Raw genomic sequence first — 16,596 nt, 5'->3', positions numbered from 1 at the left:
CTTTTTCCATATATATTTTTTAGTTGGCCAATTAATTTCTTTCTATTTTTAGTAGAGATGGGGGTCTCGCTCTTGCTCAGGCCGGTTTAGAACTCCTGACCTTGAGTGATCCTCCCGCCTCGGCCTCCCAGAGTGCTAGGATTACAGGCTTAAACCACCACACTTGGCCTCATTCCTATTCATTCTTTGCCACTTGTCTCTACTGAACTCTTACCTAATCCCGATAGCTCACAATGATTTCCCCTTCCTCTGAACTTCTCAGAATATTATCTTACATGGTAATACAAAAAAATTACAAATTTTTCGATGATGTGATCTGAGGAATGAAGCCAAATGACCACATTTGACCAAAGCCAGGGCTCCCAAGCTAGGAGATAAAGACTGATAACAAATGATATAGGATAGGAAAACAGTCTAGGAGAGTTGGTAAAAAAAATTATTAAAGTTGAAAAGATATTTGGAAAATTGTACAAAGAGATTATCAATGTCTCTGCAAACTTCCATAAATAATCTTTATGGTATTAGAATGTTTTAGAATTCAATGAAACAAATATTTGAAGTCTAACCAGGTAAATAGCACTATTTCAAGTTTTTCATTACAATAGATTATAATTCTACAAACCACTCACACACAAACATCATACTTACTGAGATCTCTACATTTAATAGTACTATATTCAAAAGAGATACAAAGATAGTCACATGCTTCTCTCAGTTCAGGAATAGATATGCCATCAGGACAACGGATTATTCCTGTCTTATAGTAATCCTGAAAAAAAGAAAAGTAAAGAATAGATAAAACATCTGGAGCATAAGGTAGCTAAAACTTATTATTAAGGTTGGGTTGGTAGCATTTTCAGAAATAGTGGTACTCTAACATTTCTAAATTGTGGAATTTAAAAGTTAAATGAGACCCTAGTTCACCTAACAACTTTTTCTTTTTACCTGTAAGGAAAATTCAGACCTAATGGTTTCATTGACTTACTTACCCAGTCATACAATCATTTATAACAGCAGACGTAACATTAGAACCCAAGTCTTCCCATTACCTAATTCTTCTCTTCTCTATACTATATCATAACAATGCGTATGTATTTTCCTCCTACAAGTTATTTTTCTACACAATGATCATAAAATTTTAAACTTATTTTAAAAAGGAAGTTGAATGATACACTGTAAGTTACCTTTAATATTATCTAGAGAATTTAACAAAATTTAAGGTTTCTAGTAAAGAATTACAAAGTCATATTCAAGTATTAAATATGTAAAACAAGATGCACAGTTCGATACTATTCTTCTAAGCACTATCCTTTGCTGTTTCCATTTTATAACAGTCCGTTCTGATCATTTTCAAAATCTACTTAAAAGGTTGTTGGGGGCTGGCCCCAAAATTACAGATAACTTACTCCATACTTGAGTTATAAAAATTCTTCTTGTCAACTCCATAGGGGGTTAAATAGAAGAATGGGACAGATGAAAAAGCACTCCCCCCCAAATTAAGACCTGTTTCAAGCTTTTTGAGGTTTAGAACCACAGTAACAGTAACCAGTAATATAATTTCTAAAGTTATTTCATCAATGGAAGCGAAACATCTTCTGGTACTTGTCCAAGTACTAACAACCTGATCAAGATCAACTACGTTTCCTGTCTTCCATCTCAGGATCTTCCTTCCCCTCAAAACTGTTTAAGAAAACTCTTATTTTAAGACTTAAAATAGGCTTAAACTATCACACACTACAAACCAAATCTTTATCACTGAATTGAAATTACAAGTAAGGAGTCTATAATATAAATTCAAATAGCCCTCAAAACAAAAGGTTAAAGCCTCAAAAAAAAAAAAAAAGGTGGGGGCCAAGGGGGTTAAAACAAAGATGCTGTGCTAGGCACAGTAGCTCATGCCTATAATACAAGCACTTTGGGAGGCCAAGGCAGTAGGATCACTTGAGGCAGGAAGATTGCTTGAGGTCAGGAGTTTAAGACCAGCCTGAGCAACACAGCAACACCCTAACTCTACAAAAAATTGAAAAACTAGCCAGGCGTAGTGGTGTATGCCTGTAGTTCCAGATACCTGGGAGGCTAAGACAGAAAGATCACTTGAGCCCAGGAGTTTGAAGTTGCAGTGAGCTATTATGACACCTCTGTACTCTAGCCTGGGCAACAGAGCAAGATGGTGTCTCAAAAAACAAACAAAAACAAAGATGCTGACAAATACATTTTGGAGTTGATTTTTAAATGTTCATAAGTTTTGAAATTGCTGGTTATATGCAACAAAATATTAGCAAAAATGATTTATTGTATTTAAGAGACTGAAGGAGGAATAAATATGACTCCAGAAATGTTACTATTAAGTATATGAAAGAACTGCCTAGGCAGACCTAAGAGATAAATCATTCCCTATCCTATCTTCCCAAAGTTCATAAAATTCATTTGTTTTTATCATATTATCTTTATGTACTAAGATAAAGGTGAATTAAATGGTGTTTAAGGAAAAACAATATCTTTCATATTTCTAAAGAGATATCCAAATAGAACTCTGCTTCCAATCTAAATACCTACCAAGAAAGGCTCTTATAATTAAGTCAATACACATAAGAAACACTCACCAGGATAGCTCGAAACACAGTGGAACCAATTCCCTCTGCCACTTCATACTCTCCCTTCTCATTGGGACGTGTAAAGTTATGTTCTCGACCAGATCCAAACATCCTATGACAGCAAATAATTGAGAAATAAATACATCAATATGATACTTCCGTAAAAAGTGAAAATCGGTTTCATGTATAAAAGAAAAAAGGAATTATAATTTAAGCATTAAATTATATCATTAAATTAGTTAAGAATTTTTATCAGGAATTTATTCTGCCAAACATTATAAATAAAGGATATTAAAAATATTTTCGTTTTTATGGGAGGGAACAGTAGTATAGATTCCTTATAAGCAATAATAAAATTAAATGACAAATTTCAGAAGCTAAAAAACTTTCCAATCACTCCTCCTCAGAAAAAAAAGCAAAAACAAAAAAATAACAATCAATCTAGGGGAAAAGGTGATTTTTTTAATACTAATCTTACCAGAAAGAAAAAAAAGAAAAAGGGAAATCATGTTATCTGTGCTTTTTCCGTAAACTACTATTTTTATAAAGTTAATGCTATAATGCAGCACATTCAGCAAGCTAAACTAGGAAAAAATAAGATGATATAGTTAAGTCAGGTTGTTTTACATTTCCCAATCTTAACTAGCATCCTAGAACTGAAAAACAAGCAATCAAAAGCTGGGATAGACAGGAATAAAGAAAAGGAAAATGAAAAGCTTAAGAAAATGAATTAAAAGCTCTTAAGATTAATTTTTATATAAGAGAAATGCAATTTCTCTTTTATGTTTTTTTCAAGTCATGTTGTTGGCCCTTTAACAATAATTATTTAGAAGAGAGGCAATTTGTAAAATATGTCCTTTGCAATGAAAAATTCGATGTACTACTCTCAAAAAAATTTAAAAATCACGATCAAAGACAGTTGAACCTTTGAATTCAATGGTACCACTATTCCCAAAGTAAATACGGTGAACTAAGTATTCTACTCAACAGTCTCCTAATTCAAACAGTTTGTTGTTACACAAAAACCTATGAACAACAAAGCTTTTTTATTTCAAAGTTTCAAAAAGAATGCTAACTTCTTTTTACAGTTCCCATGAATATTAATTTTCATCCCCAAAGATATGCTTTAGTCAAGTGACATGAAAAGAAGCTTTCACTGATTGAAAAAAAGAAGACAGTTTTTTAGGAATCAAATGTCATGCAATTTTCTCAAATATTTAAACTTTTTACAAAACGGAAAAGCTATTCTTTGCAGATGACCAATCCTTTATTAAAAGAAAAAGTAGCCTAACAACTAAAGCAAAATTTCAAATATCTACTTTTTTAACTGTGTCTATAAATAGTACATAAAAATATGAAGTATTATTAACAGTGTCAAGTCATCCTCCTAATAACTTCCATCAATAATCTTCCCCTACAATACTAAAAATACAAAAAAGCCTATAGTTCAAGTATTTTTTTCCTCATGGATATAAAGTCTACTGTCAACGCTGTAGGAAAATATTTAGCTATTCAGAATGTATATGGTATCGCAATAAAAGCATTTATTCTGTATTATGAGACAATGACAAATCACATACACACACAGACATCCCATCAGCAATCTAGAAAAATACCACAAGTTTTTATCTCCTGTAAACTTCTATTTCATTTATATATCTTTTCATTTTATATTAGCATGAACAAACATACTGATTTTATAATTAAAAGGTATTTGATCCTAGTTTTGAACATGTTGAAAAATCAAGTCCATAATATCTATATTAGCGGTCTCCAGCCTTTTTAGTAGTTTCACGGAAGACAGTGTTTTCACGGACCGGGGTGGGGGAGGGTTTCGGGATGATTCAAGCACATTACATTTGTTGTGCAGTCAAATCTCTCTGCTAATGATAATCTGTATTTACAGCCGCTCCCCACTGCTAGCATCACTGCCTGAGCTCCACCTCAGATCATAAGGCATTAAATTCTCATAAGGAGCATGCAACCTAGATCCCTTGCACACACCCTTTACAGTAGGGTTTGTGCTATGAGACTCTAATGCCACCAATGCTGATCTGACAGGAGGCAGAGCTTATGCAGTGATGCCAGCAATGGGGAGCTGCTGTAAATACAGATGAAGCTTCGCTGGCTGCCCACTGCTCACCTCCTGCTGTGCAGCCCAGTTCCCAACAGGCTATGGAACAATACCAGTCCTTAGCACAGGGCTTGGGGATCACAGATCTATATCCTTCTTAAATTGTGGTTCCCATGACTGCAAACTTTAAATTGAGCTATTACTTTGGACCAACACAAATCAGAAGATGACTGTAAATTCCTTCACTCTACTAACTACTTGTTAATGACATTCCTTTTTTTTTTCCTTTTAAGTATTTATGTCAAACTAATAACTACTGCAGACTTAATGCTAACCAAATTGGTGGGTTTCTTTTTTATCTTCAAATAAAGTTGACGCCTTCTATATTTGGTGGTTGAATCTGGGAACCCAAGTGTAGGAAACATTATCACCACTAAATTCACCTAGTTAGATTAAATCTATGATCTCAGTCAGTAGAAATCTTTTAGTATCCTAACTCAATACCTAATGTAGGTTACAACAGACATTTCTGGTAAAAAAAAAAAAAAAAAAAAAAACCTAATGTAGGGGGAGTGGGGGCATGGGCAATATATGTAACCTTAATATTTGTTCCCCCATAATATGCTGAAATTTAAAAAAATGGAAAAAAAATAAATTATTTTACAGTGAAAAAAATAAAATAAAATAATGTATATCTGATATTCCTACTAGTGCTGCAAAGAAAGTTAGAAATAAAACCAAGTTCAAGCTTTCGCTCTACCACTTTCCAGCTGCATTAACTTGGACAAATAATTTAACTTCCAAAGCTCAGTTCTTTCATCTGTAAAATAGGAATGCTACATTCCTACATAGAATTGCTATAAAATTTAAATTAAAAAAATAAAAAATGGCTGTTAAAGTGCGTTATAATTAGTAATACAAAGAACTATAATAATACAAACCTGCCCAACATTGTATTTGGCTGTGCAGTAAAAATGGATGGGTCTACAACAAATCTAGTGTTATCCACTATTAGTGTCACTCGTTCTGACATTCTTATGTTCCGAGTTCCTTCTTTTGCATTTTCATATACAAACACCATTTCCCCAGATGTCTTACAGCTACCATCTGAACTTGACTGACTACTGTTTCTGCTGCTATTCCCAGCACTGCTAATGGAACCATTTGGGGATGCTTTTTGAGGACGAGGACTGCTTGGACGAGAGGAACTGTGATCTTTTTCTCGATCTGAAATAAAGACATTAAACAAAGTTATGTAAATTTCCTTTTAAAAATTTGAGATATGTATATATCTTTTTAAATGTTTGATTTAGAAAAGTTTTAACTCACAGCATGTCTGCATTTTGATTTCAAATAACATTTTCACAGAACATCATAAACATTAATTTAGCTCCTAGGAATAAAATCCTAAACATCAAAATGCTTTCAAAAATCTCTATTTGTTGACTTTAAACCAGCCTGAGCAAGAGTGAGACCTATCTCTACTAAAAATATACAAAAAAATTAATTGCCCAACTAAAAATATATAGAAAAACTTAGCTAGGCATGGTGGCACGTGCCTGTGGTCCCAGCTACCCAGGAGGCTGAGGCAGAAGGATCGCTTGAGCCCAGGAGTTTGAGGTTGCTGTGAGCTAGGCTGACGCCATGGCACTCTAGCCTTGGCAACAGAGTGAGACAGAAGGGAAGAAAGTAAGAAAGGAAGGAAGGGAAGGAAGAAGTAGGGCTGACTAATGTTGACCCAAACTAAGATCAAAATTAAGAAAAATTTTGTTATTGCTCCACTTAAAAATATATAGAAATCCAAAGAACCAAATATTTTCATAAGTCAAATAAATAAGGTTTGAAAATTAGTAAAAGATGAATAAGAATACCAATTTGCAAAGTCCTAATTCTAGAAGGGGTAACACTATACTGATAACACAAAGTACAAACTTTGGAATCTCACTATGTTAATAAGGGCATTCTAAAACCAGCAGTTTATCTCACAAAAGGAAGGTCCAAAAGGAAGAAAAAAATTTACTAAGGACATCAAGAAGTACTTTCTTTAATGATATTTCTGTCTACCAAATAAAGTGGCTTTAGTAGCCAATGATATACTGCTATCTTTTCATTCTCATGTTCGTTGAATAAAAAGCACTGCTACAAATTTTACAGGCTTTATAATTATTATCTATAATTTTCATAGGTAGAAAATATTGTGAAAATTCAGAAAATTTTCTTTAGATTTTCCAATATTCTATAAAAAAAGAAATAAAAATGAATATTTTGTGATGTTTCTTTTAAAGGCTAGCTAGATCACTAAACTTTAAAGGTGACCTAAAAATGTACCTCCATCTCATCCATTTCATCAGCTTTTGCCAAATTCCTCCATGACTCAGGGTACTGAGAACACTCTGTACAACATTACTGATTATATAATTAGGTTTGCCACATCTCCAGAGATATTCTGACACCTCCCTTCTATTGCCTGTCTCTAAAATGTTGGTATCATTCCAAAGGCAAAATTTGCTAAAGTAATAAAATAATTTTTTATATCCTGCTATTCTACTCCCAGACACTGAACTTTGCATCTAACAAACTGTCAGCTCTCATGTATACTTTTGTTTCTTTCAGACTTATAAATACTAGTCTAACATCCAGGACTGACTTAAGATATGAACAACTTTTCTGCATAATTACACCCTAATATAAATGATTTTGTTTTACAACAGACTATCAGAAACTACCTCATATATACATAGTAAGTCAAAGTCTTAATGTGTCAATTCTCCAGGGAAAAATGAAACTTAGCAAGCTCACATGCTCAGGCATCTCTGCTTCAAACTGGTCGTTTAGAGTCAAACAACATGTTCACCTGGTATAATAATGCTCATCCATAGCAATGAGAAGGAAGGAGAAGAAAGACCTGAGCTGGATGCTAAGAAAGTAAAACACTTCATACCTTTTATCTATTTTTATTATTAAATTCAAAATATTGTCAAAAACCAGAATAAATAACTACATGGTGGTTATTCTAGTTTTCGCTTTCTTTGTTAGCATGATTAATGAGATTCCTATCAATGATTTACTACAAACTATTTTTAAAATAGGCCACTGCTATATATGAGATAAAAATTAACTTGAAAAATTTGAAAAATCATAGTTTCAACAGCTTTTCAAATTACTTAAGACTGTCCTAGACTAAAATAAAATTCACCTTTAAATTGCATTTAATAAGCTGTTTTTTTCACAGCAAGAACCAAGCTCAGCTAAAATAGAAACAACTGAATAGAAATAAAAAGCTAATTTTACTCTGCAGTATTAGGCACAATTCAATGTCATTACTACTTTAAAAAGGTAAAATCCATGCTTTGAAGAACTCTTGGGAAGATTAATTGATTTTACATACCAACATGGTGCTGTCGTGTTGGTGAAGTAACATTTCTGATACAAGGAGTGAGTTGAGACTCTGTTCTTTCATGAGATGAATCTCGTGATCTGTCACTTGACCTTCGCCTATCTCTTGATCTCTCGTGTCCCCCACTAGCACCATGTAGACTCATTTTGGTGTGGTCGACTCCTCCTTTAGCAATACGTGAGGGAGTACTAATAAGTTAGAAAAGAAAATTAAGCATAAAAGCAGATCATAAGATCACAAAACACTTTTAAAGAAAAATCTGATTAAAATAAAACTAATACCTTAAAGTGCAAAAATCAAATGCTACTTTCCAATTCTGAAATTTAATTTACCTCAAACTTGTAGGTTGTATAAGTTCTAGAATAACGTGTCTTTGAAGATCACATAATTGAACTCAGTTTTTTATGGATAAGAAAACTAAAGCTTAGAAATATTAACTAGCTTTTGAGTTAATAATAGATGCAATAGTAGTAGTAATAGTGGTATTTACTACTGTCACCCAGATAGCCTAAATATTACACAAATATTCTTTTGATTTCCTTCATAGTTGGGGAAAAAGAGAAGGAAAGAGCTGCTGGAACTCTTGGAAAACTGAGGTAAGAGGCAAAGTAACTGGTCTCCCTGCCAAATAAAATAAGTCTACCTGCTAACTTCAATCAACTCACTTTGAGAATTCTTTTCAAAACATTATGATAAAAACGTTTCTTTGAAAAGCATTTCTCTGAAAAACCTAACAACACTATGTAGATAAAGTTATAGACTTAAAAATTTTAAAACATCTTATATACAGTGAATTTCTACAAAAGAATTGAAAACTCAGAATGCTGATTAAAATAGTCTAGTTGACAGAATTCATTCACACATAATTAAGTTATATGTACTATGTGTACAATGCTGTGCTAAATGCCAATAGAAAAAGGCTTTCTCAGAGCTTATGATCTAAGTGAAGCAGTAATACATGAACATGTAGAAATTTAAATAATTCAAGAGTTATCATAACTTCCAAATATAAAACTACTAAAGATATCCCAAATACATAACTACTAAATGAGTAATAGATAATAAATGCTGTAGGATCTCAAAGGAGAAGACACTGCTACAGATTAGAGTTAGTCACTAGTACATCAGGCCCTGACAGATAGGATTTCAATAATCAGAATATGCTGCAGGTAGGAAAATTGATAAGAAAAATGAGAGTCAAACCTAAGGCAATTTGGAAATTCACTATAATAGCATGCTTGATATTTTGAACAATACTTAATATTTTGGAAATTTAGGTTCCCTGCCTTATTTACTTTATAAGGTTAATATGTGGATTAAATGAAGTATATTAAGCACTGAGCGATGTACCTCACACAATTACCCATTAAATGTTATTTAGTTATGACAGATGAGGATATTAAAGTTCAAAACTATAAGACTTGCTCAATCACATAGTATTTAGTGGACATGCTAATAACACTATAACCTAAGCCTTTGATTCATTACAGTACCCACACCATAATATTACATTGCTCTCCTTTTGTAAAACCACACCAGTTAAAATTTAATCTTCTCAGTGATTCTGAAAGCACTTTTAAATCTTTCATTGTCTCAGGATCATCTCCTTTGTTGGTTTATTAGCTGTAACACTTTTTGTTATTTTAGTAGTTTCTTTCATTATGAAAATCAGTTATCACCTTGCTGTAACACTGACTAGAAAGAAAATAGGGCTGACTTTGTATTTGCTCTGAAAGTTATTTCTAGGGAAGTAAAGGCAACCAACCTATCAGCCTTTACCGGTCATTTGTCTCACAAACCTACAGAGAAAAAAAATTCTACTCCCACCTTTGTTCTAGTGAAAAAAAATCAGAGAACAACTGCAACCTTGAACATAATCTTTTTCTTCAAATAGAACAAATCAAAAGATCCTACTGCATTTATGTTTAAAAAAAAACACCTCAGGCCAGGCATGGTGGCTCACGCCTGTAATCCTAGCACTCTGGGAGGCCGAGGCAGGAGGGTCACTCTCAAGGTCAGGAGCTCGAAACCTGCCTGAGCAAGAGCGAGACCCCATCTCTACTTAAAAAAAAAATAGAAAGAAATTATAATTGGTCAATTAAAAATATACAGAAAAAATTTGCCAGGCATGGTGGCTCATGCCTATAGTCCCAGCTACTCGGGAGGCTGAGGCAGGAGGATCGCTTGAGCCCAGGAGTTTGAGGTTGCTGTGAGCGAGGTTGACGCCACAGCACTCTTGCCTGGGCAAGAGAGTGAGACTCTGTCTCAAAACAAAACAAAAAAAACACCTCAGAGTAGGAACACTGAAATTTCTGGCACATTTTCTAAAGAAGGAAAAAGAAAGGAATCTATACTAACTAAGTAGAACAAAGTTCCGATATATTTAAAAAGAAAATTCTTCAAATTATTCTGCCTGCTAAGTTTTAATCATTTTTAACTATAAGAAGGCATATTTTCTAAATGTGAGGCTAACAATTTAATGGAGATGGTAAGCATAACTACTGCTAAGACAAACGCTAAAATTTCAGTTTGCATAATGACCAAGCAGACTGATTAATTGAAAAAGCATTTTACCAGACATCTCTAGCTGAAAGATTAGATACTGCTGAAATATTGGCTTCATTTCTAAACTGCTTAGATTTTAAATGAACACAAAAGGTGTCATAATACACTTCCATCTTTTCTTTTCATTTCCAAATAGAATGTACCCTGAATCAGGCCTTCAAAATCAGATTTCATGGAAGACTAATTATGTCCTACTCTATTTGATTTAATAATTTTAGATCAGGAAAGCACTCTAATGCAAAAACAATTAATATATGCAAAAGAAAATGAGGACGAAGCAAGTTCAGAAGGGACAGCTCTTTTAATGAGTTTGAGATACATGAATTGAGGACAGGTAAGGACACAAAGATTAGCCCCAATATCTGTTTCTAGCCAAGATAGAATAACAAGGACTGAGTTTATACTCCTGCCTGAAACCCCCTAAAACAGACAGAATATATGAAACAATGTTTTACAGGACACAGTACATCAAGCAATGAAGTAATCTCTGAAAGATGGAAAGCAAATGAGGTTAAGCCCAATAAATGTCCCAAAGTACTATCTTGAGTGTTTCCTGAGTAAATACAGAGAGGGGAAACAAGTGAAAAAACCTAGTGGACTCTGAGTGAAAGACAGGGAGCTGAGACATTGGGGCAATAGGTGGCTAAATTCTCAGGGAAAAGTACCAGAGAGGACAGAGCAACACAGGGAGAAAACCTCAGAGATCCAGAGTTGATTTTGAGTTGACTAGTAGTACATATTACACATGTGAGGAAACTGTGAGAGGCTGGGGAAAGACCCAACTCAAACGATTAAAATGAAATAGTGCCTAGCACTTATACAAGTCTAGGAATAGGTCCTGTTCCCACTAATCAGACTGGAAAATCTAATAATTTATAGGGCACTGGGAAGAGACAATCAGAAGGGTCTTGACTCTGAAATGGGAAGGAACTAGAAGGAACACTACTCCAGCCCTACCTAAAATATTTTAACAGTAAGATCCAAAGGATCAAACTATTTCTAAATAACTTACTTGAATCCTAAAACAAAGCTCAAGAATATTTTATAAGAATAAGAAATATCTGACATCCAAACACCGTAAAATTCATAATGTACGGTACCAATGAAATATTACCAGGCATATAATAAAGGAACACATAACCCATGACAGGGTAAAGAACAAATTGAAATCAAGCTGGAACACATACATATGTTAGAATTAGAGACAAAAACATTAAAAAAAATCATTACAACCATATTCCTTGAAAAAGTTATATAGAAATATAGAAGATGAAGAGGATGCAAATCAAACTTCCAGAGATAAAAATGACATCTGAGATGAAAAACATACTGAATGGCCCTACAGTGTGACTAAAGTTAATAACAATTTATTTTCTATATTTTCAAATAGCTAAAAGAGAGGATTTTGAATGCTCCCAACACAAAAACCATAAATGCTTGGGACGATAAATACACTAATTACTCTGATTCACTCATTATACACTGTACACATGTTATCAAAATATCACTCTATCTAAAATATGTACAATTATTATATGTCAATTTAAAACAGTTTAAAAAAGAAAAATATGCTGAATGGAATTAATAGGAGCTTATACATTATGGTACAAAGATTAATAAATTTGAAGACAAAGCAATAGGAAATATTGAAAATGAAAATAAGAGAGAAAACAAAAATAAATAAAACGAACATAAGTAAACTACAGATCAATTTCATGTGGCCTAATACAGGTGTAAATGGAGTCCATAAAAAGTGGGAAGGGGCCGGGTGCGGTGGCTAACGCCTGTAATCCTAGCACTCTGGGAGGCCGAGGCAGGCGGATTGCTCAAGGTCAGGAGTTCGAAACCACCCTGAGCAAGAGCAAGACCCCGTCTCTACTATAAATAGAAATAAATTAATTGGCCAACTAACATATATAGAAAAAATTAGCCGGGCATGGTGGCGCATGCCTGTAGTCCCAGCTACTCGGGAGGCTGAGGCAGGAGGATTGCTTGAGCCCAGGAGTTTGAGGTTGCTGTGAGCTAGGCTGACGCCATGGCACTCACTCTAGCCTGGGCAACAGGGTGAGACTCTGTCTCAAAAAACAAAGTTGTAGTAGTAAACACAGTGTGCTACTACTGGCATAATGACAGACAAGTAGATCAATGAAACAGAATAGAGACTCCAGAAAAAGACTCACAGACATAAATATGAACAACTCATTTTCAACAAGGGCCCAAATGCAATTCAGGGAAGAAAGAGTTTTTCATCAAATAGTGCTGGAACAAACAGATGTACAATGGGTGTCTCACTTTCAGCACCTCTAGAAATAAAAACAAACAAACAAACAAAAACAACTCTGATCAATAGCTCATGTCATGTACAAAAGTTAACTCAAAATGTATCACAGATCTAAATCTAAAACTTAAAACTGGCCGGGCATGGTAGTTCACACCTCTAGTTTCAGTACTTTGGGAGGCTGAGGCAGGAGGATCATTTGAGATGAGGAATTCAAGACCAGCCTGGGCAACATAGCAAGATCCCTGTCTCTACAAAAAAATTAAAAAATTAGCCAGGTGTGGTGGTGCAAACCTATTGTCCTAGCTACCCAGGAGTCTAAGGCAGGAAGATAGCTTGAATCCAGGAGTTGAAGGTTACAGTGAGCCATGATCATGCCACTGCACTCCAGCCTGGGCAATAGAGACCCTATCTATAAAAAAAACAAAACTATAAAACTTTTAGAAATAAAAAGCATAATTCATAAAATAATAAATTATAACAACATCAAAATTAAAAACTTCTGCTCTTCAAAAACTATTGTTAAAAGAATGAAAAATTGACCCTCTCAAACTTCAGTGAAAGAAAAGAAGAAAAGACAAATTAAAATAATTTTAAAAAAATGAAAAAAATCAAGCCACAGACTGGGAGAAAATATTTGCCAATCATATATATCTGATATTTCTGATACAGGACTTGAATGTAGGCTATATAAAGAACTCTCAAAATAATCAGTAAAATCAAAATAATCAGTAAAAAAATTGAGATATACAAATGGAAAAAATAAGCACATGAAATAATGCTGAATATCATTAGTCATTAAGGAAGTGCAAATTAAAGCCACAATGTTACATCATTATGCATCTATTAGAATGGCTAAAAAAAAACACTGACCATATCAAGTGCTGCTGAGTATGTGTGTGAAATGGAAGTCTCATACACTTGTGGTAAGAATAGAAAAATGGCACAACCACTTTGGAAATTGTTCTGGAAAACCGTTTTCTTAAGAAATTAAACATACACTAGGCATATGATTTAGCCATTCCACCCTGTATTTACCCAAAGAAATGAAAACATATGTCCATAAAAAAGACTTGTACACATTCTTAGTAGTTTTATTTGTAACAGCTCAAAACCAGAAACAAGCTAAATGTCTATGAACAAGGTAGTAGATAAACAATTTGTGATATATCCATAAAATGGAATACTACTCAACAATAGAAGGAATGAACTACTGACACAAGTTACATGAATCAATTTCAAAATAATTCTGCTGAGTTTTTTTCAAAGCCAGACACCCTCCCCATCAAAAATAGATTATATGAAATTCTAGGAAATACAGACTAATGTATAGTGTCAGAAAACAGATTAGTGGTTTCAAGAACAAGAGATACAGAGGGTTGGAAGGGAAAGGTTACCAAGGGCCCCAAGGGAACTTCTGGGTATGATATATATGCTCATTATCTTGATTGTGGTGAGGTTTTATGGGTGCATATATATGTCAAAATTTATCAAATTGTACACCAGAACTGGCCTCTTGGGCAAAACACTGCCTGCTTGAGGCTGTCCTACCAGGAAGCTGCTATTTAGCCATTTAAATTACATTTACATAATAAAAGACATGCCTTTCTTCTAATAGTTTTTTCTTCTCACACCTTTATCATCAGAGTTCACTAAATTCTCTTTCACCAACCTACATGGATTCTTACATCCCTTGTTATAACATGGTTTGTCTCAAGAAACCAAAAGCATTTCTATAATCAGATTAAGAACATCTACCATCACCAAATGATCATTTGAAAACCTCACAGACCAACATATATTACCCAATACAGTTATTACAAAAACTCGAATGAGAACCCTTAATCATGAATCCTTTGAGATCACAATTTTCATCAGCTAAGTAATAGCAATCACTTCCAGCACCTCTAGTTATATAAATAAGCCCACCTTAAAGACAAACCCAATTACTAAAAGAAAATATCTCCATCTTAAAATTGTGCAACTTTATGAATCAAAACACTTCTGATTTCTTTATCTAATACCAACTTTTCACTTAATTTCAAAATCATGCTTTGAAGCATTGGGTGAATCAATAGGCAGTAAAGGTTCTAAAAATTTTTAAATCTTATTAAAATGATCACTCTCAGAAGCAACTATTTACATCAAACTTTACAACAATAATCTTGTGTGAACTTCTGCATATGACTTTGTTGTCTAATTTGTTTACAAATTCTAATTATGGCAACAGTTTCCAATGGCAAGCAGGTTCCTAAGGACTCAAGAAGAACTTAGGGCCTCTTTTGTTCAGTGAAACTACAGACTCCCATAAAAACTTTGCAATACTAAAGTAATAAGTATAGAGTTTTTAAAATCCAACAGTACTGCAACGTTTATAACAAAAACCATGCTACTCTTTGAATGAATAAACTACAGTAAGTCCATACTATGGAATATTATTCAAGCAATTTAAAAAGAACAAACTACTGATATGTGCAACAATGTGAATGGATCTCAAGGGCATTATGCTGAATGAAAAAACCAAACCCTTAACCTACATCCCCACTCAGTGATCCAGATGCAAATGGTCCAAAAAACACACTTTGTGAAACTCTGCTGAGGAAGTACATTCCCTTAACAAACATTTAATGAACAAATCTATTTGCCAGACACTATGCTAGATGTTATACATACAACAATAAAAAGACACAATGAAAGTACAATTTTCATAAATCATTGTATCCTCAGCACCTACATGAACAATGACTTACTTGCACACACAACAGACATGTAATAAAAATCTGTTAATGAATGGATGAATGAATGAGCTCATAATTGAGTGATGAAGCCAGACAAGTAAACAAGAAAATACAATATGGTGTGATCAATATTATTTTACAGATATTTATGGAGGAAGGGGCAGAAAAGATCTAACATTTATTAGAGATCTATTTGTGACAGGTACCGTGTGCACTTTGTGCACAGGCACTGTGTGCACTTTCCACTATATCACACAGGAGAAGGTGCAGTTAACTCAGCCTGGGGACAACAGAGAAGGTTTCTGGAGGAGGGGCTGCATATACTGATTCTCAAAGGACAAAGAAGGTATATGTATGTGTGTGTTGGGGGCTGGGGTGATGTAGGAATTTGGTGAACAAACCAGGCAGAAGAAACGTGCAAGGGCAGAACACAAAGAAAAATAAAAGCATAGAAAACTGGAAAGAAAACCAAACCCATAAGTTTATATACTATATGATTCCATTTATATAATGTTCTCAAAATGACAAAATTATAGTGATGGAGAAAGAAATCTGGGTAGTTGCCAGAGGTTAGAGCTGGAGAAAGGATGTGACTATAAAGGGATAGAACAAGAGAATTTCTTTATGGTGATAAAACAGTTCTATATCTTGACAGTGGTAGAGGTTACATGAATCTATACATATAATATCATAAAACTATGTACTAGAAAAAAGACTGCATGTAAAAACTGATGAAATGCAAAAAAGGTCTATAGTTTAGATAATATTTAATAATATTGTAACTGTCAATTTCCTGGTTTTGATAATGTCCCACACTTATGTAAGACATTATCATTGAGGGAAGCTGGATTGAGTACCTGAGAACTCACTGTACAATTTTTTTTGTGACTTCTTGTAAATCTAAAAATATTTCACAATGAAAAAGTTTAATATACATAACAAAAAGGCAA

The 16,596-nt window shown here is 33.8% G+C and overlaps 1 protein-coding gene across 6 annotated transcripts in view; it reads right to left on the bottom strand.

The window, feature by feature from the left end:
- The window catches only part of BTBD10 (BTB domain containing 10), a 72,949-nt gene that overhangs the window by 18,923 nt on the left and 37,430 nt on the right, over positions 1-16,596 (bottom strand). For all 6 annotated transcript variants that reach the window (XM_012780739.2, XM_012780745.2, XM_012780740.3 and 3 more), the window contains 4 exons: positions 8,057-8,253; positions 5,610-5,895; positions 2,604-2,706; positions 649-769 (listed from right to left, as the gene is read on the bottom strand). In XM_012780739.2, the coding sequence (XP_012636193.1) occupies positions 649-769; positions 2,604-2,706; positions 5,610-5,895; positions 8,057-8,253 (707 nt within the window). The remainder of the gene's footprint in view (positions 1-648; positions 770-2,603; positions 2,707-5,609; positions 5,896-8,056; positions 8,254-16,596) is intronic.

Source organism: Microcebus murinus, chromosome 4 (genome assembly GCF_040939455.1).
Source record: "Microcebus murinus isolate Inina chromosome 4, M.murinus_Inina_mat1.0, whole genome shotgun sequence".
In the NCBI taxonomy this organism is placed as follows: Eukaryota; Metazoa; Chordata; class Mammalia; order Primates; family Cheirogaleidae; genus Microcebus; species Microcebus murinus.
The sequence above is the reverse complement of the archived record's forward strand: the minus strand, read 5'-3'. Positions and strand labels throughout refer to the sequence as shown.